Below are 23,747 nucleotides of genomic sequence, written 5' to 3'. Positions count from 1 at the left end.
CTTCTTTTTTCAGTTTATTGTGAGTTGTGTGTTTGTTCATTTTATTATTCGTAGTGCACTTGCTGTCTAATTCTGCCCTGCCGTGGATCCCAAACGGGCCCTTGGTTTGGTCTTGCGCCTCTGTGGCCTGGAGCCGGGGAGCAGGTCGCTGCGGCTGTGCTGTTGATCTGCCAGTGGTGCAGGAAGTGTGCCGCAGAGCCTCTTCCATGATTCTGCATTTAATCAGCGTTTCGGAGGAGGGAGCCCCCGCACCACTGAGAGGAAGTGTTGGTTTCAGTAACCAGGGCAACCCCTCCAGAAGGGCAGTCATCCCACCCACCCACCCACCCATCCATCCATCCATCAATCAATCAGTCAATCAATAAATAGTAAAATTAAGGCTTTCTTTCTAAAAGAGTTTCCACAGGGCTTGTTATAGCAAACGGCAGATGATTGGCAGAGGATGACTGAAACCGGAGTGCGGGATTGGCTGAAAATCGCCCTCAGAACCCTGAACCCCATTTGGCACCCCGAATACAGAAGGCCTGTTTGTATAAATATGCTGTTTGTACCCTGTTACTGGCTCCCCGGTGCTGAACACTGGAAAATGGATGCGCATTGGCATGTTGTACCTTGCTGATACTGTTAAACACTGCAAGGAAACTCTGATACTGGAACTGAAATGGTGTGTTGGGTTGTACTTTAACCCCCCTGGACTGGGGCTAGAACCAAGACTAAAGACTAAAAGAAGACTAAAGTCCTGCTGAAAATCAACTTCAGTTTGAGCAATGAGTAGGTAAGTGTAATTATTCTGTGAAATGAGGAATTTGCTGAAAGTGTGTCTCATCAGGTCCTCTGATCTGCAGCCCCCCCCCCCCCCCCCACCTGCCCCAGGCTGCACCTGGTCATCCTGCTGGCCTGAGGTTTGTCCTGCACCCACCCCCCCTCCCCCAAATGTCTCCCTTCCCTTTTCTCTGGCCTGGCTCCACCCCCTCTTAATGTGTTGGGGTCAGGCTCGTTAACAGGCGGAGCATCGTCCGTGCTCTCATATCTACCCTACATGTTATCAGTGAAGCCCAAGGCCTGTGTTCACACTCTAGTGCTAACGTGAGACACCGCCTCCCTAGGACTCCTCTCTGCCGGAGGCCAGAACTGCCACACGTTTGCTAGCATCTACATCAGAGAGAGGAAGAAAAGAAACAGGTGAGCCCGCGCGTGGGGCTAGCAGAGCTGCGCGGAGATCAGTTTGTATGGAGGGTCAAGTCCTAGCATTCTAGCATCATTCTGCTGCCACAGCAGGGGGGTGCCCCCCCTCCTGCCTGATTGGCTGGTGCTGATGTCCGTCTGGTAGCAGGGATGGGTTGTGGCTTTGGCAGGGTGGGTTTTTCCTTGGTCTTGGTTAAGTCGGTGTCGGGTATGTGGGTTGGTCGATAGCAAAGGCATTCATCTGGTGTTTTTATTGCGTTTTATCGTCATCGGTGTCCATCTCTGTCAGGACCGAATAGCAGACATTCTGGATGAGTTTGCCGAAGGAGGCTAAGAGGGAGAGAAGAGTAATTCCGTCAGTAAATAATCAGCAGTTTGTGATATCTATGGTGTGAGTTAAATTTGAAGTGTTTGTGATATCTATGGTGTTAGTCATATTTGTAGGGTTGTGATATATATAGTGTTAGTTATATTTGTAGTGTTTGTAAAATCTATGGTGTTAGTTATATTTGTAGTGTTTGTGATATCTATGGTGTTTGGTATATTTGTAGTTTTTGTGATATCTATGGTGTTTGTAATATCTATGGTGTTAGTTATAGTGCTGTGTTATCTATGGTGTTTGTAATATCTGTGGTGTGAGTTATATTTGCAGTGTTTGTGATATCTGTGGTGTGAGTTAGATTTGTAGTGTTGGGTATCTCTCTGCTTGTCTCACCAATGGCCCTGCGGATCCAAAGGGGCCTCCGGTGGGCGGGCATGTAGCAGCAGAGGAAGAAGACGGGGACTCCGGACAGAGCGATGCCGATGCCGATGAGCGAGTTGACCGTGTCGCTGTAGAGAGGGACCACCACCAGGAACACCGTGCACAGGCAGAACACCACCGGGAAGAAGATGCTGAGCTGCAGGCGGAAAGAGGAGACTCACTGCAGCACCGAGGAGCTGCCTGATTGGCTGACTGGTGTGTGTTTAGATATGCAGCTGGCTGATTGGCTGATTAGTGTGTATTTAGATATGCAACTGGCTGATTGGCTGACTGGTGTGTGTTTAGACACGCAGCTGCCTGATTGGCTGATTAGTGTGTGTTTAGATATGCAGCTGGCTGATTGGCTGATTAGTGTGTATTTAGATATGCAACTGGCTGATTGGCTGACTGGTGTGTGTTTAGACACGCAGCTGCCTGATTGGCTGATTAGTGTGTGTTAGATATGCAGCTGGCTGATTGGCTGATTAGTGTGTGTTAAATATGCAGCTGGCTGATTGGCTGACTGGCGTGTGTTTAGATATGCAGCTGGCTGATTGGCTGATTAGTGTGTGTTTGGATATGCAGCTGGCTGATTGACTGACTGGTGTGTGTTTAGACATGCAGCTGCCTGATTGGCTGATTGGTGTGTGTTTAGATATGCAGCTGACTGATTGGCTGATTGGTGTGTGTGTGTAGACGCATAGCTGGCTGATTGGTTGGTGTTTAGACACGCAGCTGGCTGATTGGTCTGTGTTTACATGTGCAGCTGACTGATTGGCTGATTGGTTGGTGTGCAGACGCATAGCTGGCTGATTGGTTGATGTGCAGACGCATAGCTGGCTGATTGGTTGGTGTGTAGACGCATAGCTGGCTGATTGGTTGGTGTGTAGACACATAGCTGGCTGATTGGTTGGTGTGTAGACGCATAGCTGGTTGATGTGTAGACGCATTTCTGGCTGATTGGTTGGTGTGTAGATGCATAGCTGGTTGATGTGTAGACGCATTGCTGGCTGACTGCATGGTGTGTAGATGCATAGCTGGCTGATTGGTTGGTGTGTAGACGCATAGCTGGCTGATTGGTTGGTGTGTAGACGCATAGCTGGCTGATTGGTTGGTGTGTAGACGCATAGCTGGCTGATTGGTTGGTGTGTAGACGCATAGCTGGCTGATTGGTTGGTGTGTAGACACATAGCTGGCTGATTGGTTGGTGTGTAGACGCATAGCTGGCTGATTGGTTGGTGTGTAGACGCATAGCTGGCTGATTGGTTGGTGTGTTTTACCTTCAGGGGTCGTGGTCTGTCCGGCTCTTTCCAGCGGAGATAAAGCTGGCCCATGATTGACAGGCCAACAAAGAACCAGTAACTGAAGCTGTAGTAATTAATCAGCTTAAATATGTCCTCCACACACAGGTACACCAATGCCATCGCACCCTGTACAACACAGAAACACAGCTCTGTGTTAATACACACGCTCTCACGCATGCTCGTGCACACACACGCACACGTGCACGCATATGCACACACACGCACACACGCACACACATGTTCACACACACACACACACACACACGCATGTTCACACACACACACACACACACACACGTGCAAGCACATGCACACACACGCGTTCACACACATATGTACACACACACACATGTTCACACACACGTGCACGCACATGCACACACACACACACACACACACTGTGGTACTGAATGGTGCAGGTGGACACTGACGTTGAAGAGCAGGGCTGGAATGGGGGTGAAGCGATGCACGTGGATCATGCACAGGTAGTCAGGGAGATGACCCTCTCTGGAGCCCACAAAGAACAGCCTGCACACACACACACACACACACAATATATAATACACTTTACTGAGGGCCTGCACACACACACACACACACACACACACACATAATACAATTTACTGAGAGCCTGCACACACACGCACACACACACACAATACACTTTACTGAGGGCCTGCACACACAGACACCACTGACAAGAATCTAAGAACGATGAGGATAATTACTGGAGATGATGAAGGCTCTCACCTGGAAGCAGCTAGTATGGATGCGTTTAGTCCTCCAAAACAGGAGAGGGCAACGGCGAGAGGGATGGTCCAGTTAAACACGCCAAACACCTGGTCTGCAAAGGTCTATAAAACATCTGGCTAGTGATTACACAGGTGTACACACACACACACTGCAGTAAGTATGTTCTATAACAGTGTTAACGTACTGCACACCCCTCAAAGCAGAGTTCTGCACATCAGAATCTCTCGGGGCTCAAGTTGGGGACCGTGAGGAACATAAGCCTTAAAGGGCCCTGCAATGCCCACTATGTCCAACAGGGGTCACTCACCACAGCCACGGCATCACTGTCCAAGATGGAATGCATGTCCAGCACGGTGTAGTAGGCCACGTTGGTGAGGATGTAGATCACTGTCACTATAGGCATGGAGATGGCAATAGCCAGTGGAAGGTTCCTGCAGTACCCACAGAAAAACAGCAGGGGGCAGCACATGTTAGTGTTCCCCAGCATTAGTGAAGAATAGATGGGGGGGGGGGGGGGGGGGGCACAGGAAAGGCCCAGACCTTCTGGGAAATGGGGAGACTGTGCCTCCTGATCAATATGAGAATCATGAGGAGAGTGGGCTGCCCCCTCTCTTAAAGAGCTGTTTCCTGCAGGTCTACTGTAGCACCTTCCACCTTTACATCCATAAACTGCCCAACACGCTTCCGTTCTCTCTTTCCCTCTTCCCTCCCTCTCTCCCTTTCCCTTATCTCTCCCTCCCTCTCACCATTTTCCTCCTCCCTCCCTCTCTTCCCTCCTCTCTGCCCCCTTATCCCCTCCCTCTCTTCCCTACTCTCTCCTCTCCCTCCCCCCTCTCCTCCCTCCCCCTCTCTCTCAGTCTACGCACCTCTCTTGGTTTCTGATCCCCTTCTCTCTCAGTCTACGCACCTCTCTGGGTTTTTGATCTCCTCGGTGACGAAGTTGAGGGTGTCCCAGCCGGAGTAGGAGAAGAGGGCGGAGTACAGAGCCAGAGCCACGGCTCCAGGGTCCTGCGAGGACCCCTCAAACAGGCGCTCGAAATTCTGCGTCTCTCCTGGGGGGGGCGTACAGAAATGTTCATAGCCTGCTGGTGTGAGTGTGTGTGTGTGTGCGTGTGCATGTGCGTGCATGTACGTGTGTGTGTGCGTGCGTACGTGTACGTTAGTGTGTGTGTGCGTGTGTGCTTGTCTGTGTACGTGTGTGTGTGCGTTTGTGTACGTGTGGGCGTGTGCGTGTGTATTCGTGTGTGTGTGTGTGTGTGCATGTCTGTGTGTATGCGTATGTCAGTACAGTCATCGTGGGTAGCTTGTCAGTATGGAGACTGTGCTGCTGTTTATATTTGTCGATAACAGCTTTCAACTGAATGAATCAGTTTTGCTATCTGTGAAAACTGCACCACTCTGTGGTGTGGAGGCCTGTGTTGGAGGTACTCTGGTGTGGAGGCCTGTGTTGGAGGTACTCTGTGGTGTGGAGGCCTGTGTTGGATGTACTCTGTGGTGTGGAGGCCTGTGTTGGAGGTACTCTGTGGTGTGGAGGCCTGTGTTGGAGGTACTCTGTGGTGTGGAGGCCTGTGTTGGAGGTACTCTGTGGTGTGGAGGCCTGTGGTGGAGGTACTCTGGTGTGGAGGCCTGTGGTGGAGGTACTCTGTGGTGTGGAGGCCTGTGTTGGAGGTACTCTGGTGTGCAGGCCTGTGTTGGAGGTACTCTTGTGTGGAGGCCTGTGTTGGAGGTACTCTGTGGTGTGGAGGCCTGTGTTGGAGGTACTCTGTGGTGTGGAGGCCTGTGTTGGAGGTACTCTGTGGTGTGGAGGCCTGTGTTGGAGGTACTCTGTGCTGTGGGATGAAGCACGGGCTTGTGTCTGTACCCTGGCAGATCTTGACGAGGCCGCTGATGATGACGGCGATGAGGGCGATGACCTTGGCGTAGGTGAAGAAGTCCTGAACTCGAGTTCCCCACTTCACATACGCACAGTTTACAAAGGTAAGCAAACCTGCAACACACAGGGATCATCAGTACACACGCACACACACACACACACGCACACACACGCATGTACACACACTCACACACACAATCACAAGCACGTACACACGCACACATACTCACACATATGCACCCATGCACACACACACACGCACACACACTCACACACACGCACACACGCATGTACACACACACACGCACACACACACTCTCACACACACACACGCACACACACGCATGTACACACACACACACGCACACACACACACACACACTCTCACACACACACACGCACACACACACACACACACTCACACACGCACACACACGCATGTACACACACACTCACACACACACACTCTCTCACGCACACACGCACACACACTCTCACACACGCACACACACACACACACACACTCACACACACACACACACACACTTGTGTGAGTGTGTGTGTGTGAGTGTGAGTGTGAGTGTGTAGTGTGTGTGTGAGTGTGTGTGTGTGTGTGTGTGTGAGTGTGTACTCTAACTTGAGGAAATGGCTCTGCTGACTAAAGCCTTCCAGCCTGTTTTTCTGAGTTCAAAACATCTGAGGTCAGCAGATACAGAAAGTGAGTGGAGAGAGAGAGAGAGAGAGAAAGGGAGAGAGAGAGAGAGAAAGAGAGAGAGAGAGACATGTTGGCTGTTATTATTATTATATTAGCATGTTATTAGCATGTTAGTGTTATAAAAATTAATATGTAATTATAACTGTTTATGTATTTGTATACCTGTATATATATGTATGTGTATGTTTGTATGTATGTATTTGCGTGTAAATGTGTATGTGTATATGAGCGTATATATATGTATGTATGTATGTATATATATGCTGTATGTATATATATCATGTGTACTATATATACAATCATATTATTCTGTTATAATTTTTTGTTTCACATGTTCACATGTTCCTTGCCATGCTTTGGCAATACAAATGCAAATTGTCATGCCAATAAAGCACTTTAATTTTGAGAGAGAGAGAGAGACACATTAGGACACATTATTTCAACAAATTTTCTCTAATTATAAAGGACTTCCTTTCCCAAACAAATGAGACAAAAATGCAAATCCTGCTAGGAGAAAGGCCAACAGCTCCACTAGCAGCAAAGTACATCTCGGCCTGCCATATTCTGAGGGACACTGGTTGACCACCAATAATATATTTATTTTAATTATTAATTCTTTCTTAACTTTTTTTTTTCCATTTTCTTTTTTCTACATTATTATTATTATTATTACTATTATTATTATTATTACTGTTATTGTTATTATATAGCCTACTCGCTGTGGCCATTACCACACTGTTAATTGCATTGTTGTCGTTACCACAATGTTGTTTGTATTTCACTGTTGTTTGTATTCCTATTCCTGTTTGTGTGTGTACGCTTTGGCAATAAGTACAAATGTATTTCATGCCAATAAAGCATTTTGAATTTGAATTTGAGAGAGAGAGGAACACACACACAGACATTGTCAGTGGGGACACACAGGGAGTGTACTGTACTCTGAATGTGTGAAATCTAAATCAATCTAAATCACTGGTAGGATGTGCAAAGTTAAATTCCACAGACAGGTGTTTAGTCCGGCTATGTGTGTGTGTGTGTGTGTGTGCAGTCTTTCTGGCTGTGTGTGTGTGTATGTGTGTGTGTGCAGTCTCTTTGGCTGTGCGTGTGTGTATGTGTGTGTGTGTGCAGTCTCTCTGGCTGTGTGTGTGTATGTGTGTGTGTGACACCTCTCTGGATGTGAGAGTGTGTGTACAGTCTCTCTCGCTGTGTGTGTGTGTGTGTGTGCAGTCGGTGTGGAGTGGATCTGTCTCCATGGGAACACCACACTTCATTTCCCACATGACAGGGGCCAGAGGCTTTTCCAGAGGGCAGAAGGTGACAGTGCACACCTGAAACCCAAATACCCAGCACCCAGCGTCTCATCCCAACCCAGCACTCTGCGTCCCATCCCAACCCAGCACTGCACCCTGCGTCCCATCCCAACCCAGCACCCAGCGTCCCATCCCAATCCAGCACTGCACCCTGAGTCCCATCCCAGCCCAGCACTGCACCCTGCGTCCCATCCCAACCCAGCACTCTGTGTCACATCCCAACTCAGCACTGCACCCTGAGTCCCATCCCAACCCAGCACTGCACCCTGAGTCCCATCCCAACCCAGCACTGCACTCTGCGTCCCATCCCAACCCAGCACCCAGTGTCCCATCCCAACCCAGCACTGCACTCTGAGTCCCATCCCAACCCAGCACCCAGCATCCCATCCCAACCCAGCACCCTGCCTCCCATCCCAACCCAGCACCCTGCGTCCCATCCCAACCCAGCACCCAGCCCAGCGGCTGGCCTACCCCCTGCTTCCTGTCACTAATTCTCATTTTTTAAATTTTCTCTCAATGCTTTCTTCTGCTTGGGAAGTTTGCCAATGCATGTTTATACTGAGACTTTCTGAATACCGCTTATGATGATTGGTCATTGAGAAACCTGATACAGCAACATTAATCACTGAGCTGATGATGGTGGCACATGATTGGTCAGTGAGCTCAGTGATGGTGGAACATGATTGGTCAGTGAGCTGCGTGATGGTGGAATGTGATTGGTCAGTGAGCTGCGTGATGGTGGAACATGATCGGTCAGTGAGCTGCGTGATGTTGGAACATGATTGGTCAGTGAGCTGCGTGATGGTGGAACATGATCGGTCAGTGAGCTGCGTGATGTTGGAACATGATTGGTCAGTGAGCTGCGTGATGGTGGAACGTGATTGGTCAGTGAGCTGCGTGATGGTGGAACGTGATTGGTCAGTGAGCTGTGTGATGGTGGAACATGATTGGTCAGTGAGCTGCGTGATGGTGGAACATGATTGGTCAGTGAGCTGTTCAACGTGATTGGTTATTGAGCTGTGTGCTTGTGGAACGTGATTGGTCATTGAGCTGCATGATGGTAGAACGTGACTGGTCAGTGAGCTGCGTGATGGTGGAACATGATTGGTCAGTGAGCTGCCTAGTACTGGACTGTGATTGGTGAGAGGCTGTGGCTGGGTGCGTTCCTCTGCAGTACAGGCGGAATGCGTGTCATGCTGGGAGGGTGGTAATCATTAACGTGTGTTTGCATCAGCGCCGTCAGCGCCACAATGGGCCTGTGTGTGCGCGCGGCTTCCCGCCGCGTGTGAACGCCGCCGCAGACCGAGCAGGATGTGAATTTACGGTAATCCCAGGGGGCCGCGGGATGGCGGTAAGGCCAGGCACAAAGGCGCCATCCCCACGGGGGAATGCCAACGACCGCGCTGGAATTTACAGAGCCCCTGCCCTCTTCTCCTCTTACTCTTCTTCTTCCCTCCCTCTTTCTACTCTGTGTTTTCTCTTTATCTTTCCTGGAATCCCGCTCCACCCTCTCCTCCCTCGACTGCGTAAACGTTTGTCTGCACTGAACTCGCGTGTTTGGCCTGTCTCATCTTACTGAGCGAGAGCTGACTTAAACAGACCCTGAGCGATCGACTCAGTGAATCCGCTGAGTTAAACAGACCCTGAGCGATCGACTCAGTGAATCCGCTGAGTTAAACAGACCCTGAGCGATCGACTCAGTGAATCCGCTGAGTTAAACAGACCCTGAGCGATCAACTCAGTGAATCCGCTGAGTTAAAAAGACCCTGAGCGATCGACTCAGTGAATCTGCTGAGCTGACTTAGACCCTGAGTGATCGACTCAGTGAATCCGCTGAGTTAAACAGACCCTGAGCGATCGACTCAGTGAATCCGCTGAGTTGAGTTAAACAGACCCTGAGCAATCGACTCAGTGAATCCGCTGAGCTGACTTAAACAGACCCTGAGCAATCGACTCAGTGAATCCGCTGAGCTGACTTAAACAGACCCTGAGCGATCGACTCAGTGAATCCGCTGAGCTGACTTAAACAGACCCTGAGCGATCGACTCCGTGAATCCGCTGAGCTGACTTAAACAGACCCTGAGCGATCGACTCAGTGAATCCGCTGAGCTGTGTTAAACAGACCCTGAGTGACCGACTCAGTGAATCCACTGATTGATTGATCCATCGCGCATCTGAAGAGTTGTGAAATAAAATTTACAAATAGAGAAACACCTGGCAAACCAAATTTGAGAAACTTCTGATCCCAGGATGCCAAGATCTGTGCCACAATTAAGAACAACAGGATTCTGGGATACAGCCTATAGCCAACAGCACTGTGTGTAACTCAAAGGAGGTTATATTAATGTAATGTTCACTTAACTTAGGCAGACTTAAGTTTGCATATTTGTCATACTGAATAGTTTCAGATCTTTAGACAAAATATAATATTAGACAGAGGGAACCTGAGTGAAGACAAAACTAAAACAAAACTAAAATTTTTAAAATTAGAATTTCATTTTTTTAATGAAAAAAGTTATTAAACACCCATATCACCCATATGAAAAAACAATTGCCCCCTTGACACTAATGCCCCAGACACTGCTGCCCCCAGCACTAATGCCCCCAGACACTACTGTCCCAGATACTGTTGCCCTCTGACACTAATGCCCCCAGAAGACGCCTCCATTTGGGTTGAGTTCTCTCAGCAAGACAAGGGGTTGCTGGTGGGAATTAATTTAAAGTCAATTTTGCTCTGATATCATGAGAATATTTACATTTAAATAAAAGTACAGAATCACAAAAAGTTGTGCTGTGCTGACTGGCTGACTGAATTACAGACTGACTGACTGATTCTAGTGCCCAGTTGCCAATGCACTCCTTGTCCTTCACAATGTCCTTTCAGACACACAAAACATGTTTATGAGTGCTGCTTATCTCTCAGTGCATTATCACTGTTGATTCACGCAAATTCATATCTGTTCCCACCTGATACACACAGTCACACACACACCCCAGCAGACCAACTCTCAGTGGGGTTCAGACCATATCTTACTGTGGATACAGTGCCACATCAACCACGATGCCTACAAAGAGCCTAGTACTTACTGAGAGAGAAAAACCTCTGTCCTAGCCAGTGTGAGTTTCAGCACTAGAGAGGGTTTGAGGGTGAATGTTCATAGTAGAGAGGGTGAGAGGGTGCGTTTGTGTGAGTGTATGAGTGTGTGCGTGTTTGTGTGAGTGTATGTATATGAGCGTGTGTGTGTGTGTGTGTGTGTGTGTGTGTGCATGCATGAGTGCATGTCTTCTCTGGCAGTGTTTTTAATCAGCTGACTCTGACTCAGGTCTGTTCCTTGTCTAACTTCTCTATCCTTACCTCCTCCCATTTCTCTTTCTTACGTTCCCTCTATTCCAGCCTCTCTCTCTCTCTCTCTGTTGCTCTCGCTCTCAGAGTGCTGCTGCTTCTCTTTTTTCTTTCTTTCATTTCCCCTCCTCCAGCTCATCTCACTTTCTCAGCACATTCCTCAGAGCGCCGACCCTGTGACTGGGTCTGCTTCAGCACTGACACACAACCATGTGACACCCAGCACCTCCCCCGGCACCTCCCTATAACACACCCAGCACCTCCCCCGGCACCTCCCTATAACACACCCAGCACCTCCCCCAGCACCTCCCTATAACACACCCAGGGCCTCCCCCGGCACCTCCCTATAACACACCCAGCACCTCCCCCGGCACCTCCCTATAACACACCCAGCTCCTCCCCCGGCACCTCCCTATAACACACCCAGCACCTCCCCCAGCACCTCCCTATAACACACCCAGCACCTCCCCCAGCACCTCCCTATAACACACCCAGCACCTCCCCCGGGACCTCCCTATAACACACCCAGCACCTCCCCCAGCACCTCCCTATAACACACCCAGCACCTCCCAGCTCCTCCCTATAACACACCCAGCACCTCCCAGCTCCTCCCTATAACACACCCAGCACCTCCGAGCACCTCCCTATAACATACCCAGCACCTCCCTATAACACACCCATTGCCTCTCCCAGCACCTCCCTATAACACACCCAGCACCTCCCCCAGCACCTCCCTATAACACACCCAGCACCACCCAGCTCCTCCCTATAACACACCCAGCACCTCCGAGCACCTCCCTATAACACAGCCAGCACCTCCCCCGGCACCTCCCTATAACATACCCAGCACCTTCCCAACACCTCCTTATAACACACCCATTGCCTCCCCAGCACCTCCCTATAACACACCCAGCACCTCCCCAACACCTCCTTATAACACACCCAGCGCCTCCCCCAGCACCTCCCTATAACACACCCAGCACCTCCCCAGAACCTCCCTATAACACACCCAGCGCCTCCCCCAGCACCTCCCCCAGCACCTCCCTATAACACACCCAGTGCCTCCCCAGCACCTCCCTATAACACACCCAGCGCCTCCCCAGAACCTCCTTATAACACACCTAGTGCCTTCCCCAGCACCTCCCTATAACACACCCAGCGCCTCCCAGAACTTTCCTATAACACACCCAGCACCTCCCTATAACAAACCCTGAGCCTCCCCCAGCTCCTCCTTATAACGCGGGTGGGACAGGTGAGCAGGTGCAGGGGTGGGACAGGTGAGCAGGTGCAGGTCAGCAGATTAGCAGGTGTACTCACAGATGCAGGCAGCTGCCAGCAGGCGATTGGCCAGGTAAGGGGCAATGCAGGTGGGGAAGATGGGCTGCACCATGTAGTTGGAGAACGTGATGGCGATGACGGCCTGGCTGGTGGGCTCGATGATGAGGAGGGACGTCCAGAGCCTGATGAAGGCGAGGAAGCCACCAAAGGCTTCCAGGATGTAGGCGTAGCTGGCGCCCGACTTGGTGATGGTGGTGCCCAGCTCGGCGTAGCACAACGCCCCGAACACAGAGAACACGCCGCCGATGGCCCACACCACCAGCGCCAGCCCGTAGGAGGCGCTGTACATCAGCACGCCCTTGGGAGACACGAAGATGCCGGAGCCAATCATGTTCCCCACGATCAGACACACCCCATTCAGCAGGGAGATCTCCTTCTTCAGCTTCATCGACTCCCCCGGCTCCCCTTTCTGCAGCTGGCCACAGCCATTGGTCGCTTCGGGCGCCACCTCCTTTGTGGGGGCGGGGCTATAGGATGCCATTGTTATGTTGAGGAGGAGTCAGTTATTGGACAGAGATGCCGTCAGTCAAAAAGGGCAGGTTTTTCAAAAAATGTCAGTTTCTGATTCTAACGTCCAGCTGTGGTCGTCATAGTGATATCTATGGGAGAGACAGAAAATGAATATGTGCATTTATGAGTGTGGTTTGTATGTGTGTCACCATATTGTTGTCATCCTGTATGGGTGCATATTAGCCAAGGAAATTGCACAATTTAATTGGCTGACTGTGTCAGAAGCACGTTTCCATCCACCTACATCACTGAATGCCATAAAATCGCACACACACGCACTCATACACACACACACACACACACGCACTCAATACACTGACTGAGACTGCCAGCGTTACTGTGTTCTTACTGAGACTGCCGTGTTACTGTGTTCTTACTGAGACTGCCACCGTTACTGTGTTCTTACTGACTCTGCCACGTTACTGTGTTCTTACTGACTCTGCCACCGTTACTGTGTTCTTACTGACTCTGCCACCATTGCTGTGTTCTTACTGAGACTGCCACCATTGCTGTGTTCTTACTGACTCTGCCACCATTGCTGTGTTCTTACTGAGACTGCCACGTTACTGTGTTCTTACTGAGACTGCCACCATTGCTGTGTTCTTACTGAGACTGCCACGTTAATGTGTTCTTACTGAGACTGCCACCATTGCTGTGTTCTTACTGAGACTGCCACGTTACTGTGTTCTTACTGACTCTGCCACCATTACTGTGTTCTTACTGAGATTGTGATCAGTGATATGACAGTTACTGACACTTAATATAACTATTACTGAAACTGGCAGTTACTGAGACTCTCTGACTCTTACTGAGACTCTATCTGTCACTCTTAATGAGACTGACTGGGACTGACTGTAACTGAGACTGATACTGAGATTGAATGTGACTGAAACTCTGTTAGAGACTGACTGTGACTATTTTTTGGACTCTGTTACTGAGATTGACTTACAGAGACTCTGACTGTGACTGTTACTGAAGTTACTGAAACTGATTTTGACTGAGACTAACTATTACTTAGACTCTTACTGGGACTGTTACTCTTATATCCCTTGTAAACTGGCATATTTGGGCAGAGCCATATTAGAGCTGATTGGAGAAGGCAGGTGTGGCTAGATTGTCTGTTGCATTATACTCTTGGGTTTACCTTTGGGTTATACTCTGCTTGCCTCTTGCAACTCGGGTATACCAAATTCCATCATGTCGACACTGCACTGTATTTTGGATGCCGCTTTTTAGATGGATTCAAATCTGAGGGGTTGCAAGTGACTGTTACTGTGACAGAGACTGTAGGCTGGCTGCGGCTGTGCTAGTTACCCAACCAGTTGTGCTAGAATACCCGTAAATCTGTACATTTACTGGGTCAGCCATTTTGTGGGTCAGTTCAATCAAACATCATGTAGTGCAATACCGGCAGCGGGTAGTGCATATGCACACACATATGTGCACACACACACACAGTCAAACACACTCACACATTCACATTCACACACACACACACACACACACACCATTGTGAGCTGGCAGTGGGGATCATGGCAGTTTAATGAGTTTCCTGGAATGCGATGTACAATAAGCTGTTGATGGGGTTTTAGAGGGGCAGTTGCCTAAAGAAGTTTGTTTACGGGAATGTCTGACACCAGCAGTGCTGATCACAGCAAGCAGCCCTAACAGCACAGATCTAACCCTAAAGAGCCGTACACTACTGAACATTCAGCACAGACAGTACTGAACGTACAGATCTAACCCTAAAGAGCTGTTACTGAACATTCAGCAGACAGTGTAAGATGGAGTCCAATGTGCTGTCTGAATGTGATGTTCAGCAGAAGAACCTGTCTGATGCTTCAACTGAATGTAGCAAGAGATTAAACACAGTTTGAAATGTGTCAATAACTGTGTTTATAACAGGTCACAGCTGTGTTGCACCAGTCACCAGCTTTCTAGTAACACGCTGCCTTTGGTTCAGTACCTTTTTACGTGAAGCTCATTATACATCCTGATATCTTACATGTATGTGCTAATCCTACTAAAGCAATTTCCATGAAAATAGACAATGAAAGGACATTTTAATCTTAAGCTCATAAAGCAATCAGCAGATCTATAAATAAGGAGCATAAAGATAAAATATCCTCAAACATGTTAACTGCACCTAGGCTGTAATCTCCACAGTGCATTGCAATCACTGGACAGAAGAGCAGAGATTTGTTTCTGTGACATTAGCAGGACTAATGCTGGGTGCCAGAGGTCCTCACAAGGCAAAGCACACACACACATCCGTGCATACACACACACAGGCACGCACACACCCACAAGCACACACACGCACACCCGCAAACGCATGCACACAGGCACGCACACACACACACACACACACACAGGTGTGCACACACACAGGCACAAACACACAGGCACACACACACATGCGCGCATACACACACACATACAGGTGCGCACACGCACACACACACACACACAGAGGTGCGCACACACACGCGCAGGCACACATACGCACACACAGCTAGTCCTGTGAGTGAACCTGGAGCCTGCTTGCTCACTTTGTGAGATCCTTTAAACAGCTCCTGTCTGAGTTTGCTTGTTCTCTGAATTAGCAGGGGGAGGCTGCATTGTAGTTTCCATATAATTCTGAAGTCAGTTCAATTGTATAAGTTTTTATTTTTATAGAGACACTGTCACATGTACTCTTATAGGACAACAGGAAATGGGGGAATTGGGAAATACTGAACCTGTTAAAATAAGACAACAGCAACATTAGATGTAAAAGTGTAAATCTAATGTTGCTGTTGTCTTATTTTGTTTAACAGTACTGACACCGAGCTGGCCAGAGGAGGATAACCTCCCCTCCTCCTCACGTTTCTTCCCTGTGGGGAGTTTTTTGTTTCCTCACTTGCTGTATTTTGAGAGGGGGGTGGGGTGGGGGGGTCAGGTTCAGTCTTTCCCAATTTCCCCATGTCTTTGTGGTTATGTGGTTTCCATTAAAATGGCAGCACTTCCATCTGCTTAAGGATGTCCCAGCATTTCTGCACAAACAAGAGGGCTGGACAATATCTGCAGCAGTGTGAGCTGGTTCATCCACAGACACGCGTCTGTGACAGTGTGAGATGGTTCATTCACAGACACGTGTCTGTGACAGTGTGAGCTGGTTCATCCACAGACACGTGTTTGTGACAGTGTGAGCTGGTTCATTCACAGACACGTGTTTGTGACAGTGTGAGCTGGTTCATTCACAGACACATGTCTGTGACAGTGTGAGTTGGTTCATTCACAGACACGTGTCTGTGACAGTGTGAGCTGGTTCATCCACAGACACGTGTCTGTGACAGTGTGAGTTGGTTCATTCACAGACACGTGTCTGTGACAGTGTGAGCTGGTTCATTCACAGACACATGTCTGTGACAGTGTGAGCTGGTTCATCCACAGACACGTGTCTGTGACAGTGTGAGCTGGTTCATCCACAGACACGCATCTGTGACAGAGGGGAGCTCTATCCAAACCTGTACTAACCTTCACCCCATGGGCGCTCAGTAGTAAATACCACATAATCTGTTGCTGTCACTTAGCAACACTTTCCCCCTCATAACTCAAAGGCTGTTTCTAAGAAAATGTGTAGCTGAGGGAGACAGAGAGAGTGAGAGAGAGGGAGGGGAGTGAGAGAGGGGGGAGAGAGAGATTTGTACCCTTCCACCCTAACTGGACGAAACCTGACCAAACTGGACCAGTGCGTATTTCCCTTCTCAAAAAAATCAGGGTGTTGTGCGTTGGCTTGGTTTTAATTCTAACACCACTTCACACACACTGAGACAGGACAGCGACACAGCCCTGGATCTTAACAGATAGTGGAGCGGAGCAGAGATCGTTACAAAATAAGTTTAAAGTTATGAATGAGATCAACTGTGAAGGTCATTAACACAGCAGTCTCGGGACAGTACCTCACAAAAACAAACGGACAGAGGAACAGCTGCCCCGCTTATTGGGTCGCGAAGAGTAGCGCTATCTGGAGCGCCAAATAGAGCGGCTGTCTATCTGTCTGATAAACCGCTGAGAAAAACGGTGACCTGCTATAGACTCGACGATCAGCCTAAGTCTGACCACAGAGAAGGGCTGACATGGCAAAACTCAGCAGTCTGTCACAGACAGCCGACACAGAATTTTTGAATACAGATGATCCTGTTTTTAATACATGGTAATGCGTCATGCGATAAAAAAAAAAAAAAAAAATCATGTTTGCATTTGAATGAAAGAGGTGAGAAGGATCGTGGGAGATGGTCAGCCACGTGGAGATGCCGGTACGGTGAAACGCAGACGCACAAGCACGTGAAGACCGGGATAGGAAGGAACTGAGATTCTTGAGTACAGGGTTCACAGAGCGCTGATAATTTCTAGAGACGAGCCATAAAAATCTGCGCTCAAGGTCACAGTCCGCGCTCTCTCCCTCTCTCTCCACAGCGCAAGTTTCTAAGAGCCTTTGAACTATTGATTCGATCAACTGATGTAAGTCAGTCTTGAAACATGGACTTTCTATTAGGTTATACTGTCCCGATAAACAGACGAGCCCATATAACAATATTTCATGTTTGACAGTACCAAAAAACAACAGGTTCCTGGAAGTATGAACAACCGAAACAGAGAGGAGAGGGAAGATGATGAGGACAGGACTAGCCTATTCTCCATAGCCCCTGACCCGGCTCTGGCTGAAACAGGTGAAGATTGTAAAAACATTAAAGACCAACGCATGGACACGTGTCTCGATCCCACCTGTAGTCCAGCTGTATGGAAAAACTACGTATGGCGACGGGAAAACGTTTGTCTCAATTACAATGACATAACGATCTTTTAACACTGTTATTGTAGACAATTTCTTATATACGGATTACGTTACCTTTTCCTGTTTGGTGAGTTTGGGTTGACGTCAGACTTTTATTCTTGTTGCCTCTCGTTTTATTGGCCGGTCAGTGTCATCGTCCGTCTTTTTGAATCGCGACTTTATTTTCACCGTTTCCTGGTACTGAATAGCCTACTTATTTAAATGCGCTTGCTGTTGATTGCTCCTTCCCGTTTCGCTGTCGATCGGTCTTCGGTTTCTATAGCTACTGTCCTCCACTCGTGCTCGCTCCCTCTCGCGACTGAAGGTACAGAGGGTTTAGATCAGCTGATAAGCTTCTGCTTTCGGCGCTATCGTGCAGAGGAAACGAGGGAGGAGAGGGAAAGTGGGTAGGGGAGGGGGCCCATGGAAATGACTATTATACCGCTATAACAATGGCCTATTGCGTTCTCCATGAAATAAATCAGTATGCACTTCATTTAAGCGACAACAAGCATAGTAAAACGACGACACACTTGTTAATTAGTGTACAGCCAATACCTATTTTGGATCTCAAAACAGCTTGTTACTTTAACTATAAAACAAACCACTGCTTCCAAAGCTACAGTGGGATATTTTTTCGTTTAATATAGCTTGTTCGTACATATGCCTGATAGGCGGACAGGAGGATAACTTGCTTTGTAAAGTTTATTTTTGTGTGGACGAAGGCGCCGGACATGAATTACCTGAGAAACACAGTATACAGTTTATGAAGAACACCTTTATTCTTTACTCATATACAGGACAGCTTATATCCTTAAAAATACCCCGCTATATTATAGGTGATTAGCCTATACTCTGAACTGTCAGCGAAATTTCCTTCACATGGTCTAAAACCAATGTGGGTTCCACTCAACACGAAACTTTTCAACAATTCAACTTCCTCGAGAGACTCTTGTTGGCTACTAGGCTACTGGTGCAGATCTGCAGACCATAGCAGAATTCAGGGTTTAAGTTGGCTGGCAAGCGATAAATACTATATAGCGCTCCCTGGCGTGCGAGATATGCTATCACACCCCAACAAATCTGTTTCACCCAGCATAAGGAAACAAAGTTTGGACTACTGCCCATATTTCTTAGAGTATAGTGATATATAGCGAATAAGCACATAACAGCATCACTGCCAGCCATGTTGGCACCCTCTCCGTAACAGATTTCAGTTGGTCTGATCCACCAATCAGAGAAAAGAATTTTGTGTTTAACGCACGAGGCTTTTCAATTCAGGTGAGCTGCCGAGGCCCCGTAATTACAAACTACCTTCGCAACGGTGATTTAGTATTCTCGCTAAGAGGTAAAATTATATTTATTCACGAACGTATTTGTCTTTTTTTATGTGCGCTATTCTAGAGAGTAAATGAAACAACTTCTAAGCCCTTGCGAATTTTTAGGCTATTAGATTAATTTGACTCGTTAATGTAGCATAATGCCTAAAGCTAATCATTAGATGCGTAGTAGATAACTAAGCTTATTTAGCTTGCTAAGATAACGGTCATAAGGCATACCGTTGGCCAGCTCGTTAACTTAGTCCAGGCTCTACAGAAGGCATATTGAGCTAGCTATAATAATTGTATGTTGAAATTGTTAGTGGCTATGTTTATTGAATTCAGTAATTTTGCCAAATTATGGCGCAACTTTTGAACTAAGATTGCTAGCTGTGATAGTCTAGCTAATCAACGTTAGTTGTTTTTTCTCGACCGAACGTTCATTTCATGTCATTCCGCGTAAGAGTGAAATAGAGGCTTACATTTGAAAGAACAAACCGTTTCAAAGTTGCAGTGATTTTTCAAAGCATTGGCTCAGACGTTGTTTTTTTACTTAAAAGTAGGCTATTACAATTATCACTAATTTATGCGTTACATGGTTGCCTGAATGTATTGTAAACTGGCGTCGCAGCATAAATTTGTGACTTGCGACAGAAGCACGTATTGAGCTTCACTAGAATGGGCCAGACTGCAGTAAAACTGATGGTTTTGTTAGTCTGTGTATTATTACAGATGGCCAGAACGCAACCACGAAAAACGGTCCAAATTGTCTTTTGGGCTTTAACTTGTTTTTGCTGTGTGAGGCGATTCTAGAGACTAAGCAGGCCCTACCTAGACAGAAAACCCCATGGATCCCCTCTGACCGACTTCCACTGTCATCCTGTTTCCCGAAACTCGGCCCTCGGGGCCCCCAATGCTCAGCAATATGGGCCTGCCATTCCTGTTCATAAGATTCACGTCTGGTTGTATCACAGGTTACAGCTAAATGACAGACACTATGTTTACTGTATAGCTATGCTAATTGTGTGTATGTTGGTGAATGTGATACGTGTAGTGTTTAGTTTGTGATGCGCCTGTAGTGTTTGATTGTGTGATATGGTGTTTTGCATAATGTTTGTGATAGTGTGTTGTCCCCCCTCAGAGATGTCCATGTGTGAGGACTCTCTCCTGTGTGATTTTGACTCTCTCCTGTGTGATTTTGACTCTCTCCTGTGTGATTTTGACTCTCTCCTGTGTGATTTTGACTCTCTCCTGTGTGATTTTGATGCTCTCCTGTGTGATTGTCAGACATGTCCATGTGCGAGGACTCCCTCCTGTGTAATTTCCCCAAGTGTCGGGCGGTTCTGACGGGCTTTGCCTGGGTGACGGCATGCTCGCACGCGTTCTGTGACCAGCACGGCTCGGGTGAGTTCAGCCGCTCTCCCGCTATCTGTCCCGCCTGCTCCTCAGCGCTCTCGGGGAAGCTGGACATCGTGCGCACGGAGCTGGCCCCCTCTGAGGAGTACAAGGCCATGGTGCTGGCTGGCCTGAGGCCCGAAACCGTACTGGACATCAGCGGCCGAGCTCTCGCCTTCTGGACATACCAGGTGTGTGTGCTTGTATCAGGAGTACAGTCTGTGTGTGTGTGTGACTGTGTGTGTGTATTGCAGGTGCAGCAGGAGCACTTGTATCAGGAGTACAGTCTGTGTGTGTGTGTGTGTGTGTGTATTGCAGGTGCAGCAGGAGCACTTGTATCAGGAGTACAGTCTGTGTGTGTGTGTGTGTGTGTGTGTATTGCAGGTGCAGCAGGAGCACTTGTATCAGGAGTACAGTCTGTGTGTGTGTGTGTGTGTGTGTGTGTGCATTGCAGGTGCAGCAGGAGCACTTGTATCAGGAGTACAGTCTGTGTGTGTGTGTGTGTGTGTGTGTGTATTGCAGGTGCAGCAGGAGCACTTGTATCAGGAGTACAGTCTGTGTGTGTGTGTGTGTGTGTGTGTGTGCATTGCAGGTGCAGCAGGAGCACTTGTATCAGGAGTACAGTCTGTGTGTGTGTGTGTGTGTGTGTGTGTGTGTGCATTGCAGGTGCAGCAGGAGCGCTTGTATCAGGAGTACAGTCTGTGTGTGTGTGTGTGTGTGTGTGTGTGCATTGCAGGTGCAGCAGGAGCACTTGTATCAGGAGTACAGTCTGTGTGTGTGTGTGTGTGTGTGTGTGTGTGTGTGTGTATTGCAGGTGCAGCAGGAGCGCTTGTATCAGGAGTACAGTCTGTGTGTGTGTGTGTGTGTGTGTGCATTGCAGGTGCAGCAGGAGCGCTTGTATCAGGAGTACAGTCTGTGTGTGTGTGTGTGTGTGTGTGTGTGTGCATTGCAGGTGCAGCAGGAGCGCTTGTATCAGGAGTACAGTCTCTCTCGGGCAGATGCTCAGGTGAAACAGATGGAGAAGCTGCTGGCCCAGCAGAATCAGACCAGAGAGCTGGAGCTCAACGCCATGCGAGGGGAGATCACTTCACTCAAAAAGGTCCTGTTTCTGCTCCTGTTACTTCCCCATAGTACCGCCACATAACTGCCCATTATAAGTAAGGCCACCAGTTTGTTCCACCGGGTGACCTGCAGAGATTTAAACTTGTATTTCTATGGTTGTCCTCCAGGGGGCACTCTATAGGCACTCCAGCAGCACAGTGAAGTGGCTGATCGTACAACTGAGTTTCTAATTGAGACATTTATAAAAGCAATTAGTTGATCTAATATGTGAGAGTCAATAAGGAAAGTGAACATGGATGGAAGAAATACAATGAAAAGCATGTCTGAGTGAACGAGTGAAGCAGTTTCTGCCTGATACACAGCATACTGATGGATTGAATTTATTTTGCACAACTTGCAATTGAACAATAAAGTATGCAAAGAAGATAACATTAGATCAACATTTAAAAATTAGAGTAGTGACTGGATGACATTCAAGATTTTATTCTTAAATGCCAATATTTCACTGGAGAAAATTCCCAATTACTGTGAATGTTTAAACAAGCATGTGATCAATGGAGGACGATTCTGTCCGCTCGGCATCTTCATCACGTGTCCGTCACAGACCACTACTTTGCAAAAATAAAAATTCAAGAACAGCTTGAACAGCTTACAAATGAGCATAGTGCTGTGATGGTGTGTGTCTGCAGGTTATGGTGTATTAGTGTAAGTGCTATGTGTCTGTGCTGCAGGTGATGGTGTATTACTGTGATTGCTGTGTGTCTGTGCTGCAGGTGATGGTGTATTAGTGTAAGTGCTGTGTGTCTGTGCTGCAGGTGATGGTATATTAGTGTAAGTGCTGTGTGTCTGTGCTGCAGGTGATGGTGTATTTGTGTGAGTGCTGTGTCTGTGCTGCAGGTGATGGTGTATTAATGCGAGTGCTGTGTCTGTGCTTCAAGTGATGGTATATTAGTGTAAGTGCTGTGTGTTTGTGCTGCAGGTGATGGTGTATTAATGCGAGTGCTGTGTCTGTGCTTCAGGTGATGGTGTATTAGTGTAAGTGCTGTGTGTTTGTGCTGCAGGTGATGGTGTATTAGTGTGAGTGGTGTGTGTCTGTGCTGCAGGCGATTGTGTATTAGTGTGAGTGCTGCGTGTCTGTGCTGCAGGTGATGGAGGAGTACAAGAGGAAGTACAGTGATGTGTCAGAGCGGTTGATGGAGAGGAACAGACAGTATCAGAAGCTGCAAGGCCTGTATGATTCACTGAGGCTGCGCAACATGGTGGGGGAGAGAGACGGGCGAGTCGCACCCCCCCAGTACAGCACAGGTCAGACCAACAACCCCCCTATTACATGAAATTTGATGTCATGGAGCATAATTACTGTAATGTGCCATGTAATGGATGGAATATGATGGTTATGCATGTAATGGCTATGCTGTAATAGATGTAATGACTAATGTAATGTGATAACTGTAACGTAATGACTAACACAACACAGTGTAATTACTGTAACATAACGTGGCAAAATGCCTGTGGTCTCAAAGCAGGGCTGGTTTGCCTCCCTCCTCCCCAGGGGCGGGCAGACCAGCCTCTCCCGGCAGCAGCCCCCAGTTCCCTGGCTGTGACGGAGACAGGCTCTTCTCCTCTCTGGACCCAAACAACGCCAGGGGCTTTTTCCACTTCAGCACGCCTCCCCACCCCAAGGCCCGAGCCTTTCCCAGGAAGCAGTGAGGCAGGCGCTGTTCCGCTGCGTTATGCAAATACAGGCTGGATTTGTGAAGCGTGTTCGTGTGCTCCTCTTCCTCAGCCTGCTTTGTGCTCACTGTCTCAGTCTTAGGGCTCAGAAAGGTTACCAGAGTTACACCTGAAGACACTTCACAGGGCCATAGTGTGTATGACACTCAGGTATGAAGCAGTGAAAGGCTGATATGCATTTACAGCAGTGTGACAGAAGAGCTAGCATGGCCACAGTGTGTTGTGCGTATCACAGTAATGCTGAGGTGCTGTCCTGTTGCTTGAGCTCTCTAGCGCCCCCCTAGGGCTTGTGACTAGCTCCCTGTTTGTGGAGCTGTCGGGACTCATCATCTGCAGAGGAGGCTG

General features: G+C 48.2%; 2 protein-coding genes across 5 annotated transcripts; one reads left to right on the top strand and one right to left on the bottom strand.

Moving 5' to 3' along the window:
• Position 1: 1 nt before the first annotated feature.
• slc7a7 (solute carrier family 7 member 7) lies at positions 2 to 18,230 on the bottom strand. The gene is made up of 10 exons (XM_035424929.1): positions 17,968 to 18,230; positions 12,543 to 13,162; positions 5,846 to 5,971; positions 4,892 to 5,036; positions 4,292 to 4,415; positions 3,982 to 4,085; positions 3,663 to 3,759; positions 3,208 to 3,357; positions 1,901 to 2,084; positions 2 to 1,515 (listed from the first exon to the last, which is right to left on the bottom strand). Exons 2-10 carry the CDS (start codon positions 13,042 to 13,044, stop codon positions 1,436 to 1,438), a joined length of 1,512 nt encoding a protein of 503 aa, XP_035280820.1. The 5' UTR covers positions 13,045 to 13,162; positions 17,968 to 18,230; the 3' UTR covers positions 2 to 1,435.
• Positions 18,231 to 18,715: 485 nt separating this feature from the next.
• On the top strand, positions 18,716 to 23,745 carry LOC118231272 (E3 ubiquitin-protein ligase CCNB1IP1). 4 transcript variants are annotated; one of them, XM_035424931.1, is made up of 5 exons: positions 18,716 to 19,173; positions 20,499 to 20,797; positions 21,559 to 21,705; positions 22,814 to 22,973; positions 23,221 to 23,745. In XM_035424931.1, exons 2-5 carry the CDS (start codon positions 20,501 to 20,503, stop codon positions 23,376 to 23,378), a joined length of 762 nt encoding a protein of 253 aa, XP_035280822.1. In that variant the 5' UTR covers positions 18,716 to 19,173; positions 20,499 to 20,500; the 3' UTR covers positions 23,379 to 23,745. The 4 variants fall into 4 exon arrangements, with proteins under 4 accessions (XP_035280822.1, XP_035280825.1, XP_035280823.1 ...); XM_035424934.1 differs by having other exon boundaries at positions 19,059 to 19,240; XM_035424932.1 differs by having other exon boundaries at positions 19,173 to 19,233.
• Positions 23,746 to 23,747: the final 2 nt, after the last annotated feature.

Source organism: Anguilla anguilla, chromosome 7, assembly GCF_013347855.1.
Source record: "Anguilla anguilla isolate fAngAng1 chromosome 7, fAngAng1.pri, whole genome shotgun sequence".
In the NCBI taxonomy this organism is placed as follows: domain Eukaryota; kingdom Metazoa; phylum Chordata; class Actinopteri; order Anguilliformes; family Anguillidae; genus Anguilla; species Anguilla anguilla.
Note: the sequence above shows the minus strand (reverse complement) of the source record. Positions and strands in the feature narration are given on the sequence as shown.

Bases quoted from the DNA above. Each gene is read 5' to 3' on its own strand.
- slc7a7 (XM_035424929.1), bottom strand. From the start codon at position 13,044: ATGGCATCCTATAGCCCCGCCCCCACAAAGGAGGTGGCGCCCGAAGCG. The intron at 2,085-3,207 runs GTAAAACACACC...TTCCGCCTGCAG, and splicing joins ACAGACCACGACCCCTGAAG to CTCAGCATCTTCTTCCCGGT. The intron at 1,516-1,900 runs GTGAGACAAGCA...TCTCCCTCTTAG, and splicing joins TTGGATCCGCAGGGCCATTG to CCTCCTTCGGCAAACTCATC.
- LOC118231272 (XM_035424931.1), top strand. From the start codon at position 20,501: ATGTCCATGTGCGAGGACTCCCTCCTGTGTAATTTCCCCAAGTGTCGG. The intron at 21,706-22,813 runs GTCCTGTTTCTG...TCTGTGCTGCAG, and splicing joins AGATCACTTCACTCAAAAAG to GTGATGGAGGAGTACAAGAG. The intron at 22,974-23,220 runs GTCAGACCAACA...CCTCCTCCCCAG, and splicing joins ACCCCCCCAGTACAGCACAG to GGGCGGGCAGACCAGCCTCT.